Consider the following 23,929-nt stretch of genomic DNA (forward strand, 5'->3'; position numbering starts at 1 on the left):
ATCTGCTTCTCCTTCAAGCTATAAGGGAGGGCTGAATTTAAGCCTCTTTCCAATATCAGGCACCTGTCACTGGGTGGGTCAGAGAATCACACTCCATAGGCCTTAGTGACTGGTTAAGGACTAGGCCACGTGACCCACAGCTGGCCAATAAGTCCTCCCATCCACCCAATTTGGCGGGTGCTATACACAAAAAGACACATGTGGATTTTAAAAATTATGTAAATCTAGAGCTGCCACTGATCATCTTTACCATACTTGCCAAAAAGAAACCAAAAGAAGAAAGGAATGCTTAGAGATGGAGATAAGGAGACATTCCTATTGATATAAATAAAATTCTGGATCCAGTCATATCAGAATCTAGCTTCAGCTTTACTCTGTGAACTTCCCAGTTTATAAATCTACAAAATGACCTTTTTGACCTAAATTAATTTGAACTGGGTTTCTCAATTTGCAAAACAAAGAGTCTTGATAGATATAGGCAGGATACTACAACGTGCCATATGACTGAAAACAGGGTTTCACTTTTTTTCGGTCTTATTTTCAAACTTGTCAAAGAGAGGAGAGTATAAAGTGAAAATAGCTTGTATCCATGTCCATTCTCTGTTCACCAGGCCATCTGCCATGAAGGATTTTAGAATCTAAAAGTTACCAAAAAATTCATTTATGTTTGATAAAGTATCAATCTGTAAGCCTCTGAAAGAAAAATATGAACAGTGTAAGGAACTCTCAGTTATAAAAACCTAAATATCAATATATAAAAACAAAGCATTCATCAGATCTTTTCCTCTTCAACGACACTCCACATCTCCACCATCCCTAAAGCAATAACAGTCCTAGATCAATATCACTACATGGTGGCTAGAATGGTATATTGAAATATCTCTTTCTTGCCACATCATGACTTTGAGAACATTCATGACAGACTTGTCCCTTAATATGGCTATCATTGTTCATAGTTCATTTGCTTCTATCTCAAGCAAACTGTGTCAAATAAATGTCCCTAGACTTCTGGACAAAATTCCTTTTGAGGTACTTCAGAAAACTCAAAGTAACACATACATTCTGAACAAAAAGGAAAAAATTACATTTGGAAGTGAAACAAGACAAAATAAAGAAATAACGTTTCACCTGTTAAAGGCTGTGTTTTTCTTGTGTCTCTACACAATTTACATGCACAGAAAACTAGTCCTGAGTATCTCTAATACAGTATCTCAAAGGAGCAACTCCACCCACCCAAATGCCCTTAAAAATCACTGTGTTGAAGCCATTAAGGTATCACAGATTGTGTTCAAAATATCTGCACCACCTCTTTCTCACATTAATTTTGTTTTTCTTAAATAACTTGAATCATTATAAACAGAACACTATCTCTTACTCACTTTCAGTTATTTCTGTAGTTTGTAATTTTTCAAAGTACTGTTTTCCACCTTTCCACAAATATTTACTGAGCATCCACTGTGTGCCAGTCACTTTGTGAAATACTTAAAACACAAAGAAAAACATGACATGGCTGCTGACTTCAAGGGTCTGCAAACTAGAAGTAAAATTGGAGAAAGAAAAGGAAGGAAGTAAATAAAGTAGTACAACAATGCTTGCACACTAGAAAAAGAGCAACCTGTACTTTGTGGTTAGAGGACTTGAGGAATTAGAGTAGGGAATGGGCAAGATATACAGAGAGAGCTGAGACTGAAGAAGTAGGCTGTGTTATCTTGAAGGGTCTTGCATGTTGCTTAAAGTAACTTTATTCTAAATGTCTGTTTTTGTCAAGCTTCAGTGTGGACAAGAACCACTTGATATTTCTGTTAAAAATTAATTCCCATGCCCCACCTAAGATTTGGATTCAGCAAATCTGAGGTAGGAATCCAAATTTTCTATTTTTACAAATACCTCAGTGGTTTTGTTCATGTGGTAAATACTATTAAACAGTGCTTTACATAGGTATTTTTCTCAGGTTTTCCAAATAGTCCTATTGATGAGGAGAATGTTGGGGGAATATTCACTTTCATAGCCTCAACATTCATTGTCTTATAGGTGACAAGACCATTAACTGAGTGAGAAGTAGGAGTGCATAGGGGCTAAAAGAGAGCCACTGTGAGAAACTGCAGAAACTGATCAAGAATACACAAAAGAATTCCCAGTGCTAAGAGTCCAGCTGAGGCTTGACATAAATCTGAAGTAGCATCAATCCACACAGTTGTTTTTCCATCTATAAAATTAAATACCCACCTAGTAGAGTTATTATGAAGATTAAGTTACATATGATCAGATATAAAACATGTAGGAATAATGGCATATTGGAATTCAAGATTTCAACATTTCCAGATAATAAAAATGTACAGTGGATGGCACTGGGAATATATGTCTACTCTTTTTATTTCAACAATACATTACTAAAACTCGTCAATTTACTTAAATCATGTTTGTGGGGCTGACCTGGTATCATAACCAACAATTATAACACTGTTTCTTAGCTTAAAATGTCTTGTAAAATAAAAACAGCCAAAAAACAAAAATAAACTCTTTAATACCCAAATGGGTACTCTCTTTATATTAATATTATGCTTAGTCCTCTAGAAGATGACTGAAGAATTCACTAAGATAGAATGAAAGAAGAGAATACCTTGTAGTTGTGAGTCTATTTTTGCAGCTTACTAAATCCTCCCCACACTGTACTGTGCTTGTTCTTTTCTGGTACAGTATCATTCCATCCCATTTCCATAAGGCCAGAGAATTTGTTTTTTACATTTTTTACCTATCGTAAGCTATTCATTTTCTGTTCTCCTTAGAGACATACAGCCTTTCTTGAACTTTAAAACAGTGTTAGTAAGGGCTTTTGGTTCCAAGTGATAAAAACCCAAACTAAATGGGCCAAAGCAAAAAAGGGTAGTTATCGGCTCACATAGGCTTTTTAGAACTCCATGAAAAGCTGGATCCAAGTGAAAAGCAGTATTTCTCTCCCTAGCCACTGCCGTCTGTCTCACACAGAGGTACACAGCTTCACTCACAGGCAGGCTCTCCCGGCATGGTAGCTGTTGTTTGCTCATTGGCTAATAGCTTATCTACCCCAGAAAAAAGAGATCTCTTTCCCAAGAACTCTACCAGCCAACCTCAAGGCTGATCCCTGAACCATTCACTCACTGTGACCAATGGCCAGGCATAAGTTACAGGAGTGAGTCAGCCTCATCCAAACCATATTAAACTCAAGAATGTTAGGAAAAGTGACTCCCTAAAGGGAATTTAAGGCACTACTACCAAAAAAGAAGGGAAAAGAGTCTGAGAAGGCAAAAACAAGATACGCAGTACAGAATACATGACAAAACACACACATAGTTATTTCCCAAAATAAGGGAGAAAAGATTAAGGGGGAAAATTTTATATCTAATTTACATGATTACAATCATAAGAAAGCCTATAGGCTCTGAAGTCAGACAGTCCCAGATTCAAACCACCAGTTTCATCACATTTATGAATTACTTATCATTCTAATTCTGTTCCTTTATAGTTTAAAAAAGAAGGTATCATGCTCTTTGCAGGTTGATGATACCTATTAAATGAAAAATGTTAAGCATGTACTATGTGTTTGATGAGTATCTACTGTCATGAATACTTCCATGAAGAAAAGAAACTGATTTTTCTAAGGAAAACTGCAAATGGCCCTAATTCTTCATCCCTCCATATATCTAGGCACTTTGCCACGTAACTTTATAATACCCATCCTACCATGATTTTGGGCTCAATCATGTACTTTGCTTAAACCGATGAGATATTAGCAGACATTACACAACCAGAGGGTTGAAAACTTGCCTCCTTATTTCTGCTTGCTTTGTGTACTTCTTACACATTATAGTAACATCCCTCAAGGTACCCTGGTAAAGGCTGAGAAAGGCAGAACAGAGTCTAGTTACTGCAGTCATCCCAATTTAAGTCAACCTACATAAGCCAGTCATCCCCAGACATGAAGCAAATCCAGCCAAGCTGCCTAACCAATCCAGAGCTGACTGTATGAAAAAAATAAAACTTCAGAGGAAACAAAAAAACTTTAATAAGACAGAGATAAGTAATTCATCTGATAAAAAGTTTAAAATAACCATCATAAAGATGTTCAATGTAATGAGAAAAATGGATGAACACAGTGAGAACTTCAACAAAGAGAGGAAAACTAAGAAAGTACCAAATAGAAGTCACAGAGCTGAAGAACACAATAACTGAACTGAAAAATACACTAGAGGACTTTAACAGCAGACTAGATGAAGCAAAATAAAGGGTCAGTCAATTCAAAGATAAGGCAGCCAGCATAACTCACCCAATCAGAATAGCAGAAAGGAAAATGAATGAGAAAGAAGTGAAAATAACTTACGGGATTCAAGGGATAGCATTAAATGGACAAACATTCACATTGTAAGGCTCCCAGAAAAAGAAGAAAGGCAGAGACAGAAATCTTATTTGAAGAAAATAATGACTGAAAAGTTCCCTAACCTGGGGACCAAACAGACACTCAGATCCAGAAAGGCCAGAGAGTTCCAAATAAGAGCAGTCCAAAAAGACCCACATCAAGATACATTATAATTAAAACACCAAAAGTTAAAGACAAGGAGAGAATATTAAAAGCAGTAAGAGAAAAACAACTTGTTACACACAAGGGACCCCCTCCCCACCATAAGCCTACAGGCAGATTTTTCAGCAGAAACTTTGCAGGCCAGAAGGGAGTGGAACAATATATTCAAAGCACTGAAAGAAAAAAGTCTTCCAACTAATACTACCCTACCCAATAAAGTTATCATTCAGAAGTGAAGGAGAGATGAAAAATTTTCCAGACCAGCAGAAACTAAAGGAGCTCATTACTAATAAACTGGCCCTACAAGAAATGTTAAAGGGACTTCTTTAAGCAGAAAAGAAAGGATGCTAATTAGTAACAACGGCACACATGAAAGAATAAATCTCACTGAAAAAGTAAATATATAGAGAAATGGTAGTGAATCAATCATTTACAAAGTTATTATGAAAGTTAAAAGATAAAAGCAGTAAACAAGATTATAATTAGCTCAGGAATATATAAATAAAAAGATGTAAAATATGACATCAAAAACATAAAACATGATTTTATGGGGGGGAAGTAATAATGTTGAGCTTTACAATGGGACCAAACTTAAAAGTTGTTATCAACTTAAAGTAGATTGTTTAGATTTAAGTTGTTATATGTAAGCCTCATGGTAACCACAAAACAAACACCTATAGTAAATACACAAAAGATAAACAGAAAGGAATATAAGCATGCCCCTAGAGAAAATCATACACTGAAAAGGAAGAAAGGAACAGAAAACAGTCAGAAAAGAATGAACAAAACGGCAATAAGCACATACTTAACAATAATTATTTTAAATGTAAATGGACTAAAATTTGCAATCAAAAGACATGGAGTGGCTGAATGAATTAAAAAAAAACAGACCCTACAAGACACTCAGCTTAGATGTAAAGACACATGGACTGAAACTGAAGGGATAAAAAAGATACTCCATGTAAATGGAAACCAAAAGAAAGCTGGAGTAGTTATATCAGACAAACTCAACTTTAAAACAAAGACTGATAAGAGACAAAGAAGGGCATTACATAATGATAAAGGAGTCAATCCAACAAGAAGATATACCTGTGACCATTTATGTACTCAACACAGAAGGACCTAAACATATGAAACAAACATTAACAGACCCAAAGGGAGACATAGTAATACAATAATAGTAGGAGACTTAAATAACACACTTGTATCAATGGATAGATCATCCAGACAGAAAATCAGTAAGGGAACATCAGCCTTAAACATGTTAGATCAGATAAACTTAACAGATATTTACAGAATATTCCATCCAAAAGCTACAGAATACACATTCTTCTCAAGTGCACATGAAATATTTTCCTAGATAGGTCACATGTGAGGCCACAAAAAAAAAGTCTTAATAAATTTAAGAGGACTGACCATAGCAAGCACCTTTTCTGATCACAATGGTAAGAACCTGGAAATTAATTACATGAAGAAAATTTATAAATTCATAAATATGTGGAGATTAAACAACATGCTACTAAATAACCAATGGCTCAAATAAGACATCAAAAGAGAAATCAAAAAATACCTTGAGACAAATGAAAATGGGAATGTAACATACCAAAATTTATGGGATGTAGCAAAAACAGTTCTAAGAGGGAAGCTCACAGCAATAAATGCCTACCTCAAATAACAAGCAAACCTAAAAAACCCTCAAATACCTAACCTGACATGCAAGGAACAAGGAAAAAAAAAAAAAAAAAAAGAAAAGAAAGAAAAAAAAAAAAAAAAAGACACCCAAGGTTAGCAAAAGGAAGGAAATAACAAAGGTTACAGAAGAGATAATTGAAATGCAGACTAAAAAGATAGTACAAAAGAGCAATGAAACCAACAGCTGGTTCTTCGTAAAGATAAACAAAATTGACAAACCTTTAGCTAGACACACCAAGAGATAAAGAGAGAGGACTCAGATAAATAGTCAGAAATGAAAGAGATGTTACAACCAATACCACAGAAATACAAAGGGTCATAAGAGATTATAAATAATTATATGCCAACAAATTGGACAACCTATAATAAAAAAAAATGGATCTCAAGAAACACACAACCTATGAAGACTGAAATCACAATGAACTATAACATCTGCACAGGTTGATTACCAGTAAGGAGGCTGAATCAGTAATAAAAAAATCCTCCCAACATACAGAAGTCCAGGACTAGACAGCTTCACTGATGAATTCTACTAAACATTCAAAGAATAAATAACAATACTTTTCAAACTCTTCCCAAAAGGAGAAGGAGAAACTCTTCCAAAATCATTTTACAAGGCCAACATTATCCCAATAACAAAACCAGACAAGGACGTCACAAGAAAGAAAATTACAGGCCAACATCCCTGATGAACTAAGATGCAAAAATCCTCAACAAAATATTAGCATGAATTCAAACCAGATTAAAAAGACAATACATAAAAATACATATACCATAATCAAGTGGGATTTTTTTCCAGACATACAAAGATGGCTGATCATCCTCAAATCAGTCAGTGTGATAAACCACATTAACAAAATGAAAGATAAAAATCATATGATCATCTCAACAAATGTAGAAAAAGATTTGACAAAATTCAACATCCATTTATGATAAAAACTCTCAACAAAGCAGGTATAGAGGGAACATACCTCAACATAATAGATGCCATATATGACAAGCCCACAGGTAACATCATATTAAGCAGTGAAAAGCTGCAGGCTTTGAGGAAAAAGACAAGGATGTATACTCCCACCACTTTTATTCAACATAGTACTAGAAGTCCTAGCCAGAGCAATGAGGCAAGAAAAAGAAATGAAAGGCACCCGAACTGGAGAGAAGTAAAACTGTCACTACTTGCAGATGACATGATATTTTAAATAGAAAACCCTAAAGACCCCATCAACAGACTATTAGAATAAACAATTCAGTAAAACTGCAGAATAAAAAAATCAATACACAAAAATTTGTTGTGATTCTATACACTAATAATGAACTCTAAGAAAGAGAAATTAGCAATATACAGATTCAATGTAATCCCTTTAAAAATTCTAACAGTATTTTTCACAGAAATAGAACAAACAATTCTAAAATGTGTGTGGAACCATAAAAGATCCCATGTAGTCAAAGAAATCTTGGGAAAAAAGAACAAAGCTGGGGGCATCACATTCCCTGATTTCAAATTGTATTACAAAATTCTAGTAACTAAACAGTATGGTAATGGCATAAAAACAGACATATTGATCAACAGAACAAAGTACAGAGCCCAGAAAAAAACCCACACGTATATGGCCAATTAATTTATGACAAAGAAGCCTAAAATAAACAAATGGGGAAAGGACAGTCTCTTCAATAAATAGTGTTAGAAAAACTGCCATCCACATTCAAAGGAATGAAACTGGACCACTACCATACACTCAAAATGGATGTAAGACCTGAAACTATAATTTTATAAACTCCTAGAAGAAAACATTGGCAGTATACTCCATGACACAGGTCTTAATGATGATTTTTTTGAATCTGATCATCAAAAGCAGAAGTAACAAAAGCGAAATAAACAAGTGGGACTATATCAAACTAAAAAGCTTCTGTACAGCAAAGGAAACCATCAACAAAATGAAAAGGCAACCAACCAAATGGGAGAAAATACTTGCAAATCATATCTGATAAGGAGCTAATATCCAAAATATATAGAGAACTCATACAACTCAATACAAAAAACCAACCAACCAACCAACCAAACACACCACAATTTGATTAAAGAGTGGCCAGAAGATCTGAACAGACATTTTCCCAAATACTACAGATGGCCAACAGGTACATGAAAAAATGATCTACACCATTAATCACCAGGGAAATGCAAATCAAAATCCCAGTAAGATAGCACCGCACATCTGTTAGAGTGGCTATATGCAAAAAGACAAGAAATAACAAGTAGCAGCAAGAATGTTAAAAAAGGGAAACTTTTCCATTGTCAGTTGGAATATAAATGGGTCAGCCACTGAGGAAAATAGTATAAAGTTTCCTAAAAAAAAAAGAAAAATCAAATTACCATACGATCCAGCAATTCCACTTCTGGGTATTTACTTGAAGAAAACAAAATACTAATTAAAAAATATGTATGCACCCCCAAGTTCATTACAATAGCCAAGATATGGAAACAACCTAAGTGTTCACTGATGTATGAATGAATTATTTAGCCATAAAAAAAGAACGAAATCTTGCCATTTGTGACAACAAGGATGGACTTTGCTAGCATTATGCTATACCATATAATCTCTGTTACACATTGAATGAATGAATGAATGAATGAACCAACCAACCAACCTCAAAGGTACAGAGAACAGACTGGTGGTTGCCTGGAGTGGGTAAATATTTTTTTCAATTAAATAAATTGAATACACAAAAGAATATACATTTACATAGTTTTATATGAAATGTAGATACAACCATTATTAGCTAAAGGAGACTAAGTTTCTCTCACTTTTTGAGTATGTAGCTAATGCTCTTAGTGAGAAAACTTAGTTATGTATTTTACATGAGCTTGAGGAACTGTTGCCCATTCCTTAGACATCGTGCTTTGCACATAAAGTGAACAGTCTTTATTGTCATGAATATTTTATAAGACAAACATCTTTGAGCACATTAGTCAGTTTAGCTCTCCTGCCCTGTTATAGACAGTATGAATATTCTATTTCCTGATGGATTTCATGTCAACCATTCCCAAAACTATTCGACAGTGAAAATCAACACAAAAATTTATATCAAAATACTGAAATTAGAAGGCTCTCCAAGACCATCTTATTTTACAGATAAAAAAACCAAGAGGCAGAGATTAAGTGATGTATTTGCTCAAAATCAGACAGTTGTAGTCATACTTATACCAGAACTACTTAGGTTTTCCCCACCCCATTCCACTGCCTAAGATGCAACTATTTTTTACCTAAGAAAAAGCATGTAGTAGTTCTTAGCTGGCAAAAAAACAAAAATTGAGCATTTTTTGCTACTGTTTTGTAGAATGTACCAATAAATGTGATAATGTTAATGATACATAAATGTCATCACCCAAACCTTTACAGAGAAGCTGTAAATACATAGAAGCTTTGGATAGATCAAACAATTTAAATTCTAGAGAATAATAATTGTTATATATATAAAAATATTTAAGAGAAACTTTTATTTTAGTATATCCAAAGAGCAAATTCTATGCATCAGCTTCAACAGATATTTTTTTCAAATGATCTATTATTTATTAAGCAAAAATTAAATTCTTTGCCTTTTACTCAATTCTCACAACCCTCCTACACAGTATTTACTATAAGAATAAACTGCAATTATTTCTCTCTACATTCCATTGTTGGTAAAGTGTGAAGATAAAATTTGTACTCAGCTCTGTCTGACTCAAAACCACATTTTGTTGTTCTTCTAATATGCAAGTGTTTCCAAAATGGGCCTCCAAATATGGTTAACAGTTGAGGAATTGATGAGAGGAATTAAACTTCTGAATGCAGAGTACATTTAGCAACCTCTTCCATTCTACCAAGATACAATCTTTAAAGGGTTAGCTAGACATGGTTAATATTTGAAAGGCATTCAAATCTATGTTTAAATTTTTTTGTCAAGTACTTTTCTCTGTAAGTTCATAAGTTTTTCATGTAAGCTGGTGTAAAAAAAAAAGGAAAAAAAAAAGAACTAATGTTTAATTTCAACAAAGGTTGCATCTCATAAGTTTTTAAAAATTCTTAAATAGACAAAAACCAGAAAACTATTTGCATTATATCAAAATAAAATTGTCTGATGGACTTAATTAACAATGCTGCAAATAGAGCCAAAAATATTCACTAAAAAAGAGTACACTGAATGTATTTCATAACTGAATTCAGGATGGTTAATTTCATTCTCTTAACTACAACCACCATTATTCCTACTTCTAAAGTTATTCTTATCTCCATGGGCTTCTGAAGATATGTTTCCCCAGACTAAAATATATGTTTATTTTAAAAATTAATTCAGTTTACTTTTCATTCCATGTATTTACAAACATACATCAATTTATTTTAGATGCACAGAGACAAAAAAAAGTGTATAAAGAAAAAATGGATTTACATAAAGAAAGATGAATGAAAAGCCTTATCATGCAAAAGCAAGTAACTCATTCCTGAACGAACATTCTTTGCAGATTCCTAGGCTACATTATTGTATCAAACATCTGAAGATTCTGTATATTTTGCTGAGTAAGCATCCTTTCAGCATCAAGTTTTAAAGTGTGCTGCTTACTTCATAATTCAGTTATATATAATAGCAACAATATCATTATCAGGACTGCTTATACTTCTGTTCTGAGTCACAAAAACCAGACATTAGCAGCAGCATGGCTTGACAGTAGAACCTTCCTGTTTCTTCATATAGCCTTTATTCTTTACTTTCTTTTCTACTTATAACTGGATATATATTCGTATTTCTCAAATCAGTTGATTTCCTCTGGATTACTTGATTACTTTTTTGTCTTGTTTTGTTTTTCTTTCTCTAATTACTTGTTAAAGAATATCTGACAAAATATGCATTGGCTAACTTAGGTTACTAAAAGTTTACTCAAAGTATTTTACCTAAACATCTTCATATGATTTTAAGAAATAATTTCTACCATGGAATGTCTGAGAGGTAATACATATTTATTCATCATTTAACAGGAGTGAACCTTCTGCTTTTTCTAAAATAAAGTTTAAGTCCTCAGGAAAAGAAAAAAAGGCAAAAATTGTGTGGGTCATCAACATCTCTGGTCCTTTCTCCTTGCTACAATGTCAGTTCATTTCTTTATCAGTGGAATTATATTAGAATACTCTTCTCCATTAATTTATTCTCTTGTTTTTAAAAGATCAAAATCTGTAGATAATTCAATCTTCTTAATGGTTTAACAGTCCTGACCTAAACAACTCATTCAGGTTGGACTATCACCTATGCGGCCTACTTTTTTTTCTTTTTAAAGAAAAATTAAGTCCCACACAGATTTACAGCTTCTGATAATTCCTACCTAAAGTCTTCTAACCTAATGTGGAAAATTCTAGTTTCTCTTCTTTATCTTTACCCCATATATGAATGTACCATTGTCCTTCACCAATAAAATGTAATAATCTTTGATTTGGGTATGTTACATAAAATTAAACAAGGTTCTCTGCCAAAAGAGAGAGGGGCCAAAGGGGAAATTATCTATTAGATAAGATTGTACATTAGTAGCCATAAGCCATGGTTCTTGAAACTATTTTTAATAGATATATGTGGACCTGACTCTTTGTATGTCTTTTAACATGCCAAAATCTATTTTAATAAATACACAGAAAATGTATGCATCCACAAATCAATATTGGTTGTACAAGTCTCTTATGGAAAACGGCTTTATCACTTTAATCATACCTCCTTTTGAAAAGTCTGAAAGCAGCAAAAGTCCAGTACCTTTCAAAAAATTGTTGGAAATGAATCTGTATTATTTCATTATTTTTATCCTGATGTATTCTCTCTCCAAAACAAAAAGCAGATCTAGACAGGGTATCTAACATATTAAGCATTATAAAAATACTGCTAAAGATTATATGTTTCCAATAGGTAAACAATAAGTAAAATTTTAGTATACTGATCATTGAACACAGGTAATATATTAATTAAATCATTTAAAATAACTGTATTACTCACTCACAGAAAAATGACCAGCTTAAAGGTTTTTCAGTAACTATTCCCGAAGATTTATAGACTTATTGCCCATCCATAATTAAAGTATCGTTCTATTGTGATCACATAAACTGAATCAATGCTCATTTATACAAGATAAACTTCATCTGCTTCCTTAATAGCTGAATGAAAATTCACATAACCTAACACATATGATGATGGGACTAGTAAGTATTCATACCATTAATCATGCAATTCACATTTCAACACAGGCACATATTCACAAACATTTTTGTTCTGCTCACTTTTTTATTCTTAGTGAAGGCAAGGAGCTCCCATTTTAACTTGATAGGAATTTCTCCCTATTACCTTTGTCACAACATCTTCCTGTATCTACTGACGAAGCATTAGTCTAAGACCAGTGATACAATTACCAAAATATGGTATAATTTTTTAAAATTTGTCAATCACTCCTTCCCCTTCTCAGTCATTATACACGACTCAGCAATGTCCCTTTTCATCACACATTTTGAAACATTTATTGCCAAGTGCCAAATCAAAGTCACAGTCAGAAAGTTAAAACTGAGAAGGCATTTGGTTAAATTCCAGGAATCCTGAATCTTGAACTCAATCTGCTTTACTGTTCACTCCTCCCACCCCCCTTGAGGTCTCTGGGAAGGATTAAGAATAGAAGAAAAGGCCAGGCACCTACACACTGTTACTATAAGGCTTTTGTTACAAACTTCAAAGTGCCCTGTGAACTAAGCTGGTCCATGTGGAAGGCTCACCAAGCTTAAGACCTGGAATAACTTGGATATCCTTTCCTGTCTCTCCTCTTCTAAGCCTATGCTCAGATCTCAGCCAATGGTGAAAGGAGGCCAGTCTAGCAATATATGAAGGAAACTAAGCCAGTGGAAACATTCAACTCAAAAGCCTATTTAGCTCTGACAAAACTAAAACATTTGAGAAGAAAAAGGAAAGACAAATTGGACCATAACACTAAAGAGAATGGGGCAAGGCATTCTAGGCCAGGGAATTATGTTACTACTTATGGTAAGATTATAAGTAGAGACACCAGAATTCTTTAATGTAATATAAATCAAGTAAACTATCAGGAGTCAGAAACAAAGACAGGCAACTTGGTGAAACCAAATAGGAAAGTCTAAAAGAAGGGCATAGACTTTCATGTTTTACAGCACAGGCTTTTGAATTCCCGTCTCAGATCTACCACTCTTTAGCTGAGTGGCCATAAATGAAACCCTTAATCTTTCCAAATCTGTTTCTCCACCTGTAAAACAGATATTAATATCAAAGGGATCTTCTCTGGCACATAAAAAATACTCAACATAGAAGCTTTTAAGCTTGTTTTTATTAATAAAACAAAAACCTGTCTTTTCCATATTCAGATATCTTATTTCTTTAAATTTATGAACCACCTGATGGGGATGGGAGGTGGGAAGAGGGACACAGTATTATATAAGAAGGTTACAAAAAGACTGCATACTAAATATGAAGTCTGGGATTTTCCTTCAAAATAATTTAGTGGGAATGCAATTAGCTGATGTAGCCGGGTGTTCACTAAACTATTCTTTCTACTTTTGTGTATGTTTAAATTTTTTCAAAATGAAATATTAAAAAAAAAATTCCTTTCCCTTTAATTAATATGGTTGGGCAAGTTATAATATCCCTTCTACCTTTCATAAATCACATATCTAAAAGATGTAAGAAAGGTACAAGAGAACTGGGGAATATCCTGTAGGTAGTTATAGAGGTAAATACTCACAAATGATCTAGAAAATATGCCTACATTGATTGGGAAGAAGGGAAGCATTCAAGTAAAAACCCACAAATACCAATGTACTGGGGATAATTTTTAAAAATGTGAAAAACAAGAGCATCAAACTGAACATAAGCATGTCTTAGTTTAACAAATTCACCAATTCCTTTCTCTACACACGTTGTACACATATTTTTGAAATTTGTATAAACCAGTAATTCTAAAAAGTACCATTGGAGCTGGTTTCCTATATTATATCAGAGATGAATTCTGTTATAACATGAATTTTTTTTTGTAGTAAATTCATATTTTAACACGTAGGGAATGAAATTAAAGATACACCCTGTAGATCCTTTAAAATTATTTTTCTTCTCATATATATTGGGAGTTTAGGAGAGGGAGAACGTGCCTTTACTCTCTGGAAAATTCTAAAAAGTCAACTAGTAAGAGAAATATATACAATAATCATTTATTAATAATGATGATAAAATGATTCCGATCTTATGAAAAATAAGCTAATCATGAGACTGAATAACAGTCACAGACTTCTAGTATTATCAATCAGAATGAAAATGCTCATCATACAAGTTTTTCCAGTAAGAATAATTCTCAAGGGAAATAATATTGGTGTTCACATCTTCTAACCCAAAGTCAGTCTGGATATGTATCATCATAACAGATGTAGAAAACTACACCGCAATTTCACAGAGCAATTGGAACAAATTAAGTTAAAAAGTCTGCTGGAAGAGTTCAATTCTGTGTTTTACTTTTACATGAAAAGTCAGGTAACTATTTCAAACACTTAAATATCATAAAATTATTTCTGTGGATAAGAGGGATGCATTTATGCTAAGGGAAATACCCTGATTATTTTAACAGGAGTTATTACTCAATATTTCCCAACTGACCAATTGTTTTTTAATACCCATCTTTATCTTTCTACATTTCTAAATAAAGACAATAAAATAATATGAAAGTTTTCTAAAAAATATAAAATGTGTTATTCATATATAAGATGGTAACATCATGAATACTAGAATCAGACCAGATTCAGACAATATGTCTACATTGAGTAAAGATAACCCTTTCCACCCAGGCTTTTGTTATTCACTATTCAAAATTCAGGCATAGAACAGATTCAGATAATGAGTTTTATGTTATTTGAACTTAAAATATGAACACTCACTATAAAAGAAGATTTGGATAACAAGAACTTAGAAGGCTTGGATAGCAAAGTATATCTGTGTTATTACAAAACTCCATCAAGTAACAATTTTAATGATTCATAGAAAAGGATGTTAAAAGAAGCATTTCCTAAGTAATTGTAGTTCATTCTGACTACTCTATTACCATATTCATTTTTCCCTTCACAAAATATACTGCAGATTATCTTCTAATCTGTAATGATTCTCAAACTGAGAGTATTATGAGAAAAAAATGTTTGCAAATCATATATTGATAGGGATCTAGTATCTAAAATTTACTCTTACAACTCAATAATTAAAGAGCCAAATAACAATGGGCAAAGGAACTGAACAGACATTTCTTCAAGGAAGATACACAAATGGTCAACAAGCACAAGAAAAGACGCTTGAACTCAGTGGTCATTAAGGAAATGCAAATCAAAACCACATGAGATACTACTTCATACCTACTCACCAGGATGGCTACAATCAAAAAAGACAGACAATAACAAGTGCAGACAAGGGTGTGGAGACACTGAAATTCTTATACAACGCTGGTGGGAATATAAAATATTGCAGCTGCTTTTGGAAAACAGTTTGGCCATTCCTCAGAAAGTTAAGTTATTATATGACCCAGTAATTTCATTCTTAAGCATCCCCCCCCCAAAAAAAGGTGAAAACAAACGTCCACACAAATAAAGCACTAACATTCACAGCAGTATTATTCATAATAGGCAAAAAGTGGAAACAACTCAAATGTCTGACAACTGATAAATGGATATACAAAATGTAGTATGTCCATACAATGCAATATTATTTAGCCATAAAAAGCAATAAGGCGATGATACATGCTACTACATGGATGAGCCTTAAAAACATGTGAAGAAGCCAGAAACAAAAGGGCACATATAATATGATTACATTTATATGACATGTCCAAAATAGGCAAATCCACAGAAACAGAAAGTAGATTAAAGGTTTCCAAGGACTGGGTCATAGGAGGAATGAGAAATGACTTCTAATAGGTACAGGGCTTCTTTTTTGGGTATGAAAGTGTTATAGATTTAGATAATGATGTTTGCACAACCTTGTGAATAAACTAAAAACTACTAAATTGTATACGTTGAGAGCGAATTTTGATATGTAAATGACATCTCAATTTAAAAAAAGAAAAAAATTCAGGGTATGGGCCACTGGACTTGGGATACTTCCTGCATACAAAAGACAGTTAATAAAATTAGCTAGTAGTTCACAATGGAATTATCCCCAAAGCAACGTGCAAGTGTAAGGAACAGTAAAAAGATTTTTTAAATGTTTGCCAATAGAGTAAAGATAATTTGGAAAGTAGTGATGGTAGGTCTTTAACTTAAAAAATAACAGCTTTATTCATTCACGTCTACCCAATATCCAGATTCTGTTCAGCAGATGGGTACACATAAAGGAAATACGAAACAAGAGAGGAGTTCAGAGGTACATTAAAACAAATCAAGCTTCTTTGCTGAGCTTGCAGGCCCAGTTCGCAAACCAGGAAAGAAAACAAATCTCACTATTTTACATATACACCTTTATTTGCCATAGAAAATATTTCACAGTTTCCAAATACCAAATTCAACCTCTAAGGATAAAAATTTGCCATTAAGGGTATTCAAAGAATGAATATGCCACTGATTTTAGGCAATTCCAATTATGACTTTTGTGCAATAGAATAAGATACAGCCTCCAAATGAGCTTACTTAAGAAGAGATGCTATTGTGGATGACAATAGCCTCTGTAAGGGGTTTTTTTTAAAAATTTGTCATTATTGTAGAGTTTTACAATGGAATTTTTAAAAAACATTCCTCCCCTGAGCTAAGGAGAGATGTGTGTTGAAAATCCCAAGTTGCCTAACAAAGAGACTCCACTTTTTAACTTACATTAGAAAATCCAACTAGCTATCTCTGAATCATCTCTAACTCATTCTTGTCATTTTGCATTGTTGCTTATTTGTTTCACATGACAGGAATGCTTTTTCCATTTTCATCAAAATGAAGCAAAAATCTGCCACCTTCTTCATGAAGCCTCCTTTCATCATCTCAAGCAATTTCTTTCACTTCTAAACATCCCCAGCACTTCCTTGTACCATTGTATGGTACATTTTGCCTTGTGCTGAATACACTATATTTTTTCTAAGGACTGTAAGTTCCTGAAGGTTAGTCCCCAATATCTCTGTTCGCCCACAATGCCTGATATAAGGCAGATGCTTAGTATATATCTAAATGAAGTAAGTATGCATTTACCTAACTGCTTTTTTATCCTAAAAACAGCACTAATACAAGTAGCTAAGTAATTAGGCAAGTACTTAGAAGTGGCAAGTCCTCACAGACAATGAATACCTAATTCTCACTCTGGAAGAAATTCCATGCCATCCTGTGCAGCCCAATAAGGATAAAAAAAAATGGCATTATTCACAGGCTTCCTAAAATTGCTCCAATTATAAGCACATTTGAGGGAATTAGCGCAATTGGAAATAACTCTTAAGTCAGACTCAACCTGCTATCCTTTTTTGGCCAAGCTAGAGCTAAGCTGAAATCATCACAACTTTCCACACACTGGGAAAAGCTTTTTGAGAATATAGTAGTATGAAGAGCAGCCAAGCAATAGGTTACATCATATCAGGCAGCAGAGAGAACCTCAATCTTCCTGGAATGAACGACCATCCCAGTCCCAGAGGATGCCTCAATAATCACCTGGTTACCAAATATCCATCTTGATCATAATCACTGTCTGAACCTGCTAACTCAAATTCAACTAAAACCTAATAATGGAAACACCAACATCTCCATATGCACCTCCACAATCCTGACCGCCACTTCCCTCCAAAGAAAAGTAGAAGGGAGAATTAGATTTTGGAAATGAGTGAGAATTCACTTTTAATCGAAAGACTGCTACAAATTAAGTATCATTCATAAACCAATGACCCTAAAGCATTAAGATAATCAGTCAAGGGAATCAAATAGAAGGTTAACTGTTCAGAACCAATCCCATTAAAATAAAAGGAATTATTACATATGCTAATGACAAAGTTGCCTTTTGGATTGTACATAAATAAGGATCATTGCCAGCTCTCTTACATATAGAAAGTTAACATTACAACTGATTTACTTGGAACCCTCTTGTTAAAGAACAAAATCACATATGATAAAAGGGAAAATATGAGACCTAATTGATTTTAGTTGGGAGACTATCAACTATAAATTACTGCTCAGATTAAAATACCGATCTGCACTATGGACTCTAAATAATCTCCTGAACTTTACTACCTGGAGAGTGGAAATTTGGAGTTAAAAGTATGCTTTTAGAAAAGTGAACACCAAATTAAAACCCTCTCTCAAAAAAATGAATCTAAAATTTGATATTCAACTCACATATTTACAGAAGGGTTTTAATAGTCAAAAAACCTCGTGTAGCCACAGTAACTTAACCACTAACACTAACCAATGACTGATAAAATGGGGGACTGAGGTAGAAACCAAGAATTTAGAGCAAAGAGAATTAGAATAAGATAAACAACCATCTAAACAAACTAAAGCAACAGTAACTTGAGAAATCTATAAGGTTATAGCTGTCAATTTCAAAATCTTTTAAAAACTAAAAAGCCCTACTGAAAAGAATCATTTAAAAAGTGAAACAAATACAAGAACTAAATTCTTCAAAATAATTTCAAGATTTTGTATTAACTCACACTTCTGAAAACTCATTAATTTCATGCTTCTCAAAACCTCCTACATGCCTTTACAAGATCTTTTATATGATGATTACAAATAACATAATTCAAAAAACGCTAAAGCAAACGTATTATAGATTTGAAAAAAAAATAAAACAAGTAGAGACAGAGTAAATGATAACTGATTACCAAAAGGCTGATTCCCGGAGGGCAGAGCTGGGCTTGGATTGGCAGGAGGGAAATTTTAAAATATATACACAAGACAAATTATACCAAAAAATGGATTTATGCCTTTACTATTGTTATACATAAACAAGTATATTTTTAAAATGTACTTTTAACCTTTGGACAACCAAAGTTATATCAGATACCAAAGCATTGTTGCCTGTATTTATTTTGATGTTACTACAATCGAAAGTCTTAAAATTCACATACATTTTCATAACGAAACACCACATAAATGGAAAGGTTTATATTCTCCAAGTAAAGGTTGCCTTATTTTTCACTTGTTTGAAGTTTCAATTTTGTTTTTTAATCTATTACAGAAAACATCTCTTGTGGGACATTGTAAAGGGCATACCCTCCTGTCAAGCCAGAAAGCTCAAACACAAAGACACTGAGCTAACCAAGTGCTGTAATTCTTCCAAACTGAGCTTCTCCACACCCCCTCCACCCTTCCCCCCAACAGATATGTCTATTAAATCAGTGTCTGTTCTCCCCCTCGCACAACAAAGAGAACTTCTCACCGCATGAAATTGCCGCTGAATGGACACCAGAAAGCAGGATTTGCATAATTCCTTCCAACGAAACCCTGTCGGGAAGGAGGGGATGAGGGGCCCAAGCGAACGGAATCTCCTAGATTATGCACGGGAAGACCTGGTTCCCAAGAATATTCCCCACGGTGGGGTAGGGGTGGGAGGGGTTGGAATTCTGGCCCTCCCCGAGGACTGGGCGTGGGGGACGGAGGACGACGAGAGAGCATTTCCCCACAGATCAGCAGCACTAAAGCAAAGATGGGGAAATAACAATGCTGGAGGACAGGAGAGTCAGACACAGGACCGACTGGGGCTAAGGGGCGGCGGGCGGAGCGGAGACACCACACGGGCCACTTACTTTTTGGAGGGGGGTTAAATATATGAGTTAAGCCCTTATGGTCCCGCCGGCCGCCGCACAGAGGGAAACGGGACCTTGGGAGAGAAAAACAGACAAAACACACAGTGTGAGAGGCGCAGCTCTGCCGCACGGCCCCTCCCGGGACGCCCCTGTCCACACTCCCTCCTGCCCGCGGGGAAAAGGCCACCCGAAGCGGCCCGAGGTCCGGGAGGTGGGGGGCGGACGGGACTCTCGGCGAGGCGGCGGCTCCGGCAAATCCCCGGAGGGGACAAGAGCGACCCCTGCTCCAGCTTCTCGTTGGGACCCGGTCCCACCCCCGCTTCCTCCCGCCGCGCACACACCGAACACAAATACACACACACCGACCCGAGCGTCGAGGATTAACTCCCCGGCCGCTGCCGCCGCCGCCGCCCGCAGAGGAAGTGCAGCCGCTGCCCCCCGCGGCCATGACACCCCACTTGGCTCGGTCAGGCGGACCCGGGGCCTGTGACAGCTCCAGCTCCCTCCGCCCCCATCTCCACCTCACGCCTCGCACACGCCCGAGCGCCGGGCGCCCGCCCGCCGCCCGCCGCGCGTGCACGCGGGGACAGGGGCGCGCGCCGCCGCCACGCGTGGGGGAGGGGCGGCGCGGGACGCGGAAGGCGCCGGTCAGAGCCGAGTAGGGGGGCCGAACTACGGCCCAGCAAGCGCCCCGCCTCCAACCCCGCGCTAGGCTCGGCGGGACCGGCGGCGGCGCGCCTCCGGTCAAGTGGCAGTGCCGCCGGGCGAGTCTCCACAATAAGCCGGCGGCGGCGCCGGGCAGCCGGGCAAGGAGGGAGGGAGAGGGGAATGGAAAGGGTGAGGGAAAAGGGGAGTAAAGGAGGGAGGGGAAGGGCACGCGCTTCGGCCCGAGAGCCCGCCCCAGGGAGGGCGCGCGGAGGGGAGGGACCGGCGCGAACGCGCTCAGGCCCCAGCCGGGAGAGCCCGCCCGGAGGTCGCGCGCGCCCGCACTCCGGGGGGTGGGGGAGGGGGACGCCCGAGCCAAAGAGGGCGGGCGGGCCGGAGCAGCAAATGCTCTGCCCCGGCTCCCTCCCTCGTCTGGGGCGGCCGGCGGCGGGGCGGCCCGAGGGCTAGAGGCGGCCGGGGTAAGGTCTCACCTACACAGTGAATGAGCTTGTGGCGCCAAGAGTCCAGTTCTTGCCGAAAGCCGCGTCTCTCAACGGAGCATTGCTGCCGCCTACACACCCTCGCCATCTTCTGCCGCCCGCCCGGCCCTGCCTCCGCCGCGGCCCCGCGCACGCCCAGCCGCGTCGCCCGGGGCCGCGCACGCACCCGCGGCCTGGGCGTCGCGCCTCCAGCCGGGGGCGGCGCGGGGGCAGGGCCGGCCTCACCTCGCGTTGGCCCCGGCGTGGCCCTGGGGGCGGTCTGGGCGCGCGCCCGCCTCGCGCGCCGCGCCGCGCGGCCAGCTGGCCTGTGGTCCCTGCGTTTCGCGGCCGCTGCCGCCTCTGGCTGCCCAGAAAGGCGCCTTCCCACGGCCGCGACTCAGCCCTGGCTCAGTCCTGCCGGCCCCGAGCCGCCGTCGCCGTGCTGTGCCCCATGTCCATGGCTGTCTTTTCCGTTCCCTTCCTGGGGCTTTTTGTTTTTTAAACCAGCCCCATCACTTCAAACCTGCCTGTCGCCCGACACCAACTGTTGCAAGTTCTGTGGTAACTGCTTCTCTGAACTTCTAGGTCGAAACTGCTCCTTCCAGGAGCCTAAGAAGCAGAATTAAGAATAAATGCCCAGATGCCCGTTGAGGCACTGAGTCCTAAAGTTTTCAGAGGTGAGAAGGATATATTTTATTAAGTCATTCAAAGATAGCCGGCTCTCGTAAACCCAGAGAAAGTTGAAACTAAGTTTTAAGTTAAATAAAGAAGTGGGAGGTTTCTACTAGGAAGGCTGCTCTCGGACAAAATTCTCAAGTTGGTGTGTTCAGAACCCCTCCTGTGTTGTGTGGAAAGGGGTTTAAGTTCGGCTAAAGTAAGAATAGTATTTCAAAAGAAGTATTAATTAACAATAATTAAAGGAAAATGGCTTAATATTTCAGGAAAGAACTCAAATATTTTCGATAACTACGGGGATTTTTAGGCAAAAACCTGGAATAATTCACTCTCGCAGGGCACTACCTATTCCATTTAAACATGATGCTGATCTTAATTACTTAACTGTTATTTGGGAAAGAAAGAGAAAAGAGAAAAAAGAAGGAAAGGGAAAAGGAGAACGTGCAGGGGTTGGGGTTGGGGCAGGAGCTGAATGCAAAACAAAAATTAAAAACAGAAAGTAGATCCCTCTTTACTAACAGGCCCAGTACCCTAGGATTCTAGCCTCGACCCCCACCTTAGGAATTTAAGATTAAGGACGGTGCATTCCTGCTTTTAGATATTTAAATTTTAATTTGAAGACTTAATTTTAATTACTGTAGTAGGTAAAACAAAGTCGTTAAATACTTGACATCAAGGATTCCATTGGTGTATTGATTTTTGTCTTTTCAAAGGCTGTGGTCCTGGATCTCTGAACCAAGCACTTATGGTATGGCGTGTCCATCCATAAAGAGGTGTACTAGGTGGGCCTCTTGGGTAGGAGGGGTTTGAGAATAGAAAGAGACTAGAAAGGTACCTTCAGCCCCCTCCACCATGTTAAAACCAATAATTTTCCACAATTCTCAGGAGTCTACAATAATTCATTGGCTTAAGAGTAAGTCAAATGAACATGAAGAAGCTATTGAGTCAGAAAGTATTGAATTTATGTGTGCATGAAACTGTCCTGAGTGGTGAGGGGACTGGACAAACACAAGATAAAAGATTGCTATGGACAGTCGTCCTGCACGTGTGACGGCAAAACATTTTTGTATCGCCACCTGAAACTTCCTTTTTTCACCGCTAGGTGGTGGGTTTGAGTCTTTCGTAGCTATAACCAAGTTTCTATGGCTTTTTGGAAGTATGTTTCATAAAGTTTCAAATGAATGACCAACATGCGACACTAAAATGAGTTAATAATGAATGTGTTCTATTATCCCATATAAGTTATTTAAAAATCATCAAGCCAAGGGTATTACTTCCTCAACACAATCTCTTTAAGAGTATTAGACATACAGATTATAAGAGGGTCCTAGAGACTTGAGAGATCAACTCTAATATGAGGTATAGTTTCTCTAATTTGAACTATGGATTTGGAAGCCCAGACAAGTGAAGTAACTTGACCAAAGTTACATAGCTGCTGGGTACTGAGAGGCAACAAAAGCCAGAAGACAGGTTTCCCGTTTTATAATTCAGTGTGATTTCAGCTACTCCACTTTGAATTGCAATTACTGCTTCATTTATTTTAATTTGGGAACCAACATGTAGTTGACCTCTCATAAAGGTCTACTTGGAGACAGGGGTAAGGGAACAATAATAATAACATGTATGAAATACCTACTGTATGTTTAGCATTGCAAATTTATTTTATACCATCTGAATAACAATGCCATAAAGTAGGTATTATTTTTACCTACTTTTTGCATTTTCCAGATTAGAGATTCAAGATTCAGAGAAGTCAAGTGCCTTTGTACAAGGTTACAAAGCTACCAAATGGCAGAACCAGAATTCTGATTAAGATCGCTCTGACAGCAAAATTCTCTAAATTGTCCTGAAAGTAGAAGCAGGACTCTACAAGCAGAGGGTTCATTTAATTCTGTATGAGAGATGATGTCCCATTGCACAGGGAGTAGTTTGACAAACATTTTGATCTCCTATCACATGTCAGGCAGTGTCCTAGGCAGCAAGGATACATAGATATCTAAGACATAATTTCTGACCTCTGATGCTCTTGGTTACCCTGGAATAGGGCCTTAATTGCAAGCCCTTTCCCATTCTGGGGAGAGTCAAACAATATAACACAGTGGCTAAGAGAATAGAATCTGAAGA

The 23,929-nt window shown here is 37.2% G+C and overlaps 1 protein-coding gene across 10 annotated transcripts in view; it reads right to left on the bottom strand.

Moving 5' to 3' along the window:
* The window catches only part of LCOR (ligand dependent nuclear receptor corepressor), a 110,675-nt gene extending 89,396 nt beyond the window's left edge, over nt 1–21,279 (bottom strand). For 2 of the 10 annotated variants that reach the window (XM_074373825.1, XM_074373834.1), the window contains exon 1: nt 21,143–21,272. In XM_074373825.1, coding sequence (XP_074229926.1) covers nt 21,143–21,239 — 97 coding nt within the window. In that variant the 5' untranslated portion in view covers nt 21,240–21,272. Of the gene's footprint in view, nt 1–19,639; nt 19,705–20,006; nt 20,081–20,372; nt 21,019–21,142 lie in introns of those variants that run through there. The other 8 variants (XM_074373826.1, XM_074373827.1, XM_074373828.1 and 5 more) reach the window with 8 other exon arrangements.
* Between the last annotated feature and the right edge of the window lie 2,650 nt (nt 21,280–23,929).

This window comes from Camelus bactrianus, chromosome 11 (genome assembly GCF_048773025.1).
Source record: "Camelus bactrianus isolate YW-2024 breed Bactrian camel chromosome 11, ASM4877302v1, whole genome shotgun sequence".
Classification (NCBI taxonomy): Eukaryota; Metazoa; Chordata; class Mammalia; order Artiodactyla; family Camelidae; genus Camelus; species Camelus bactrianus.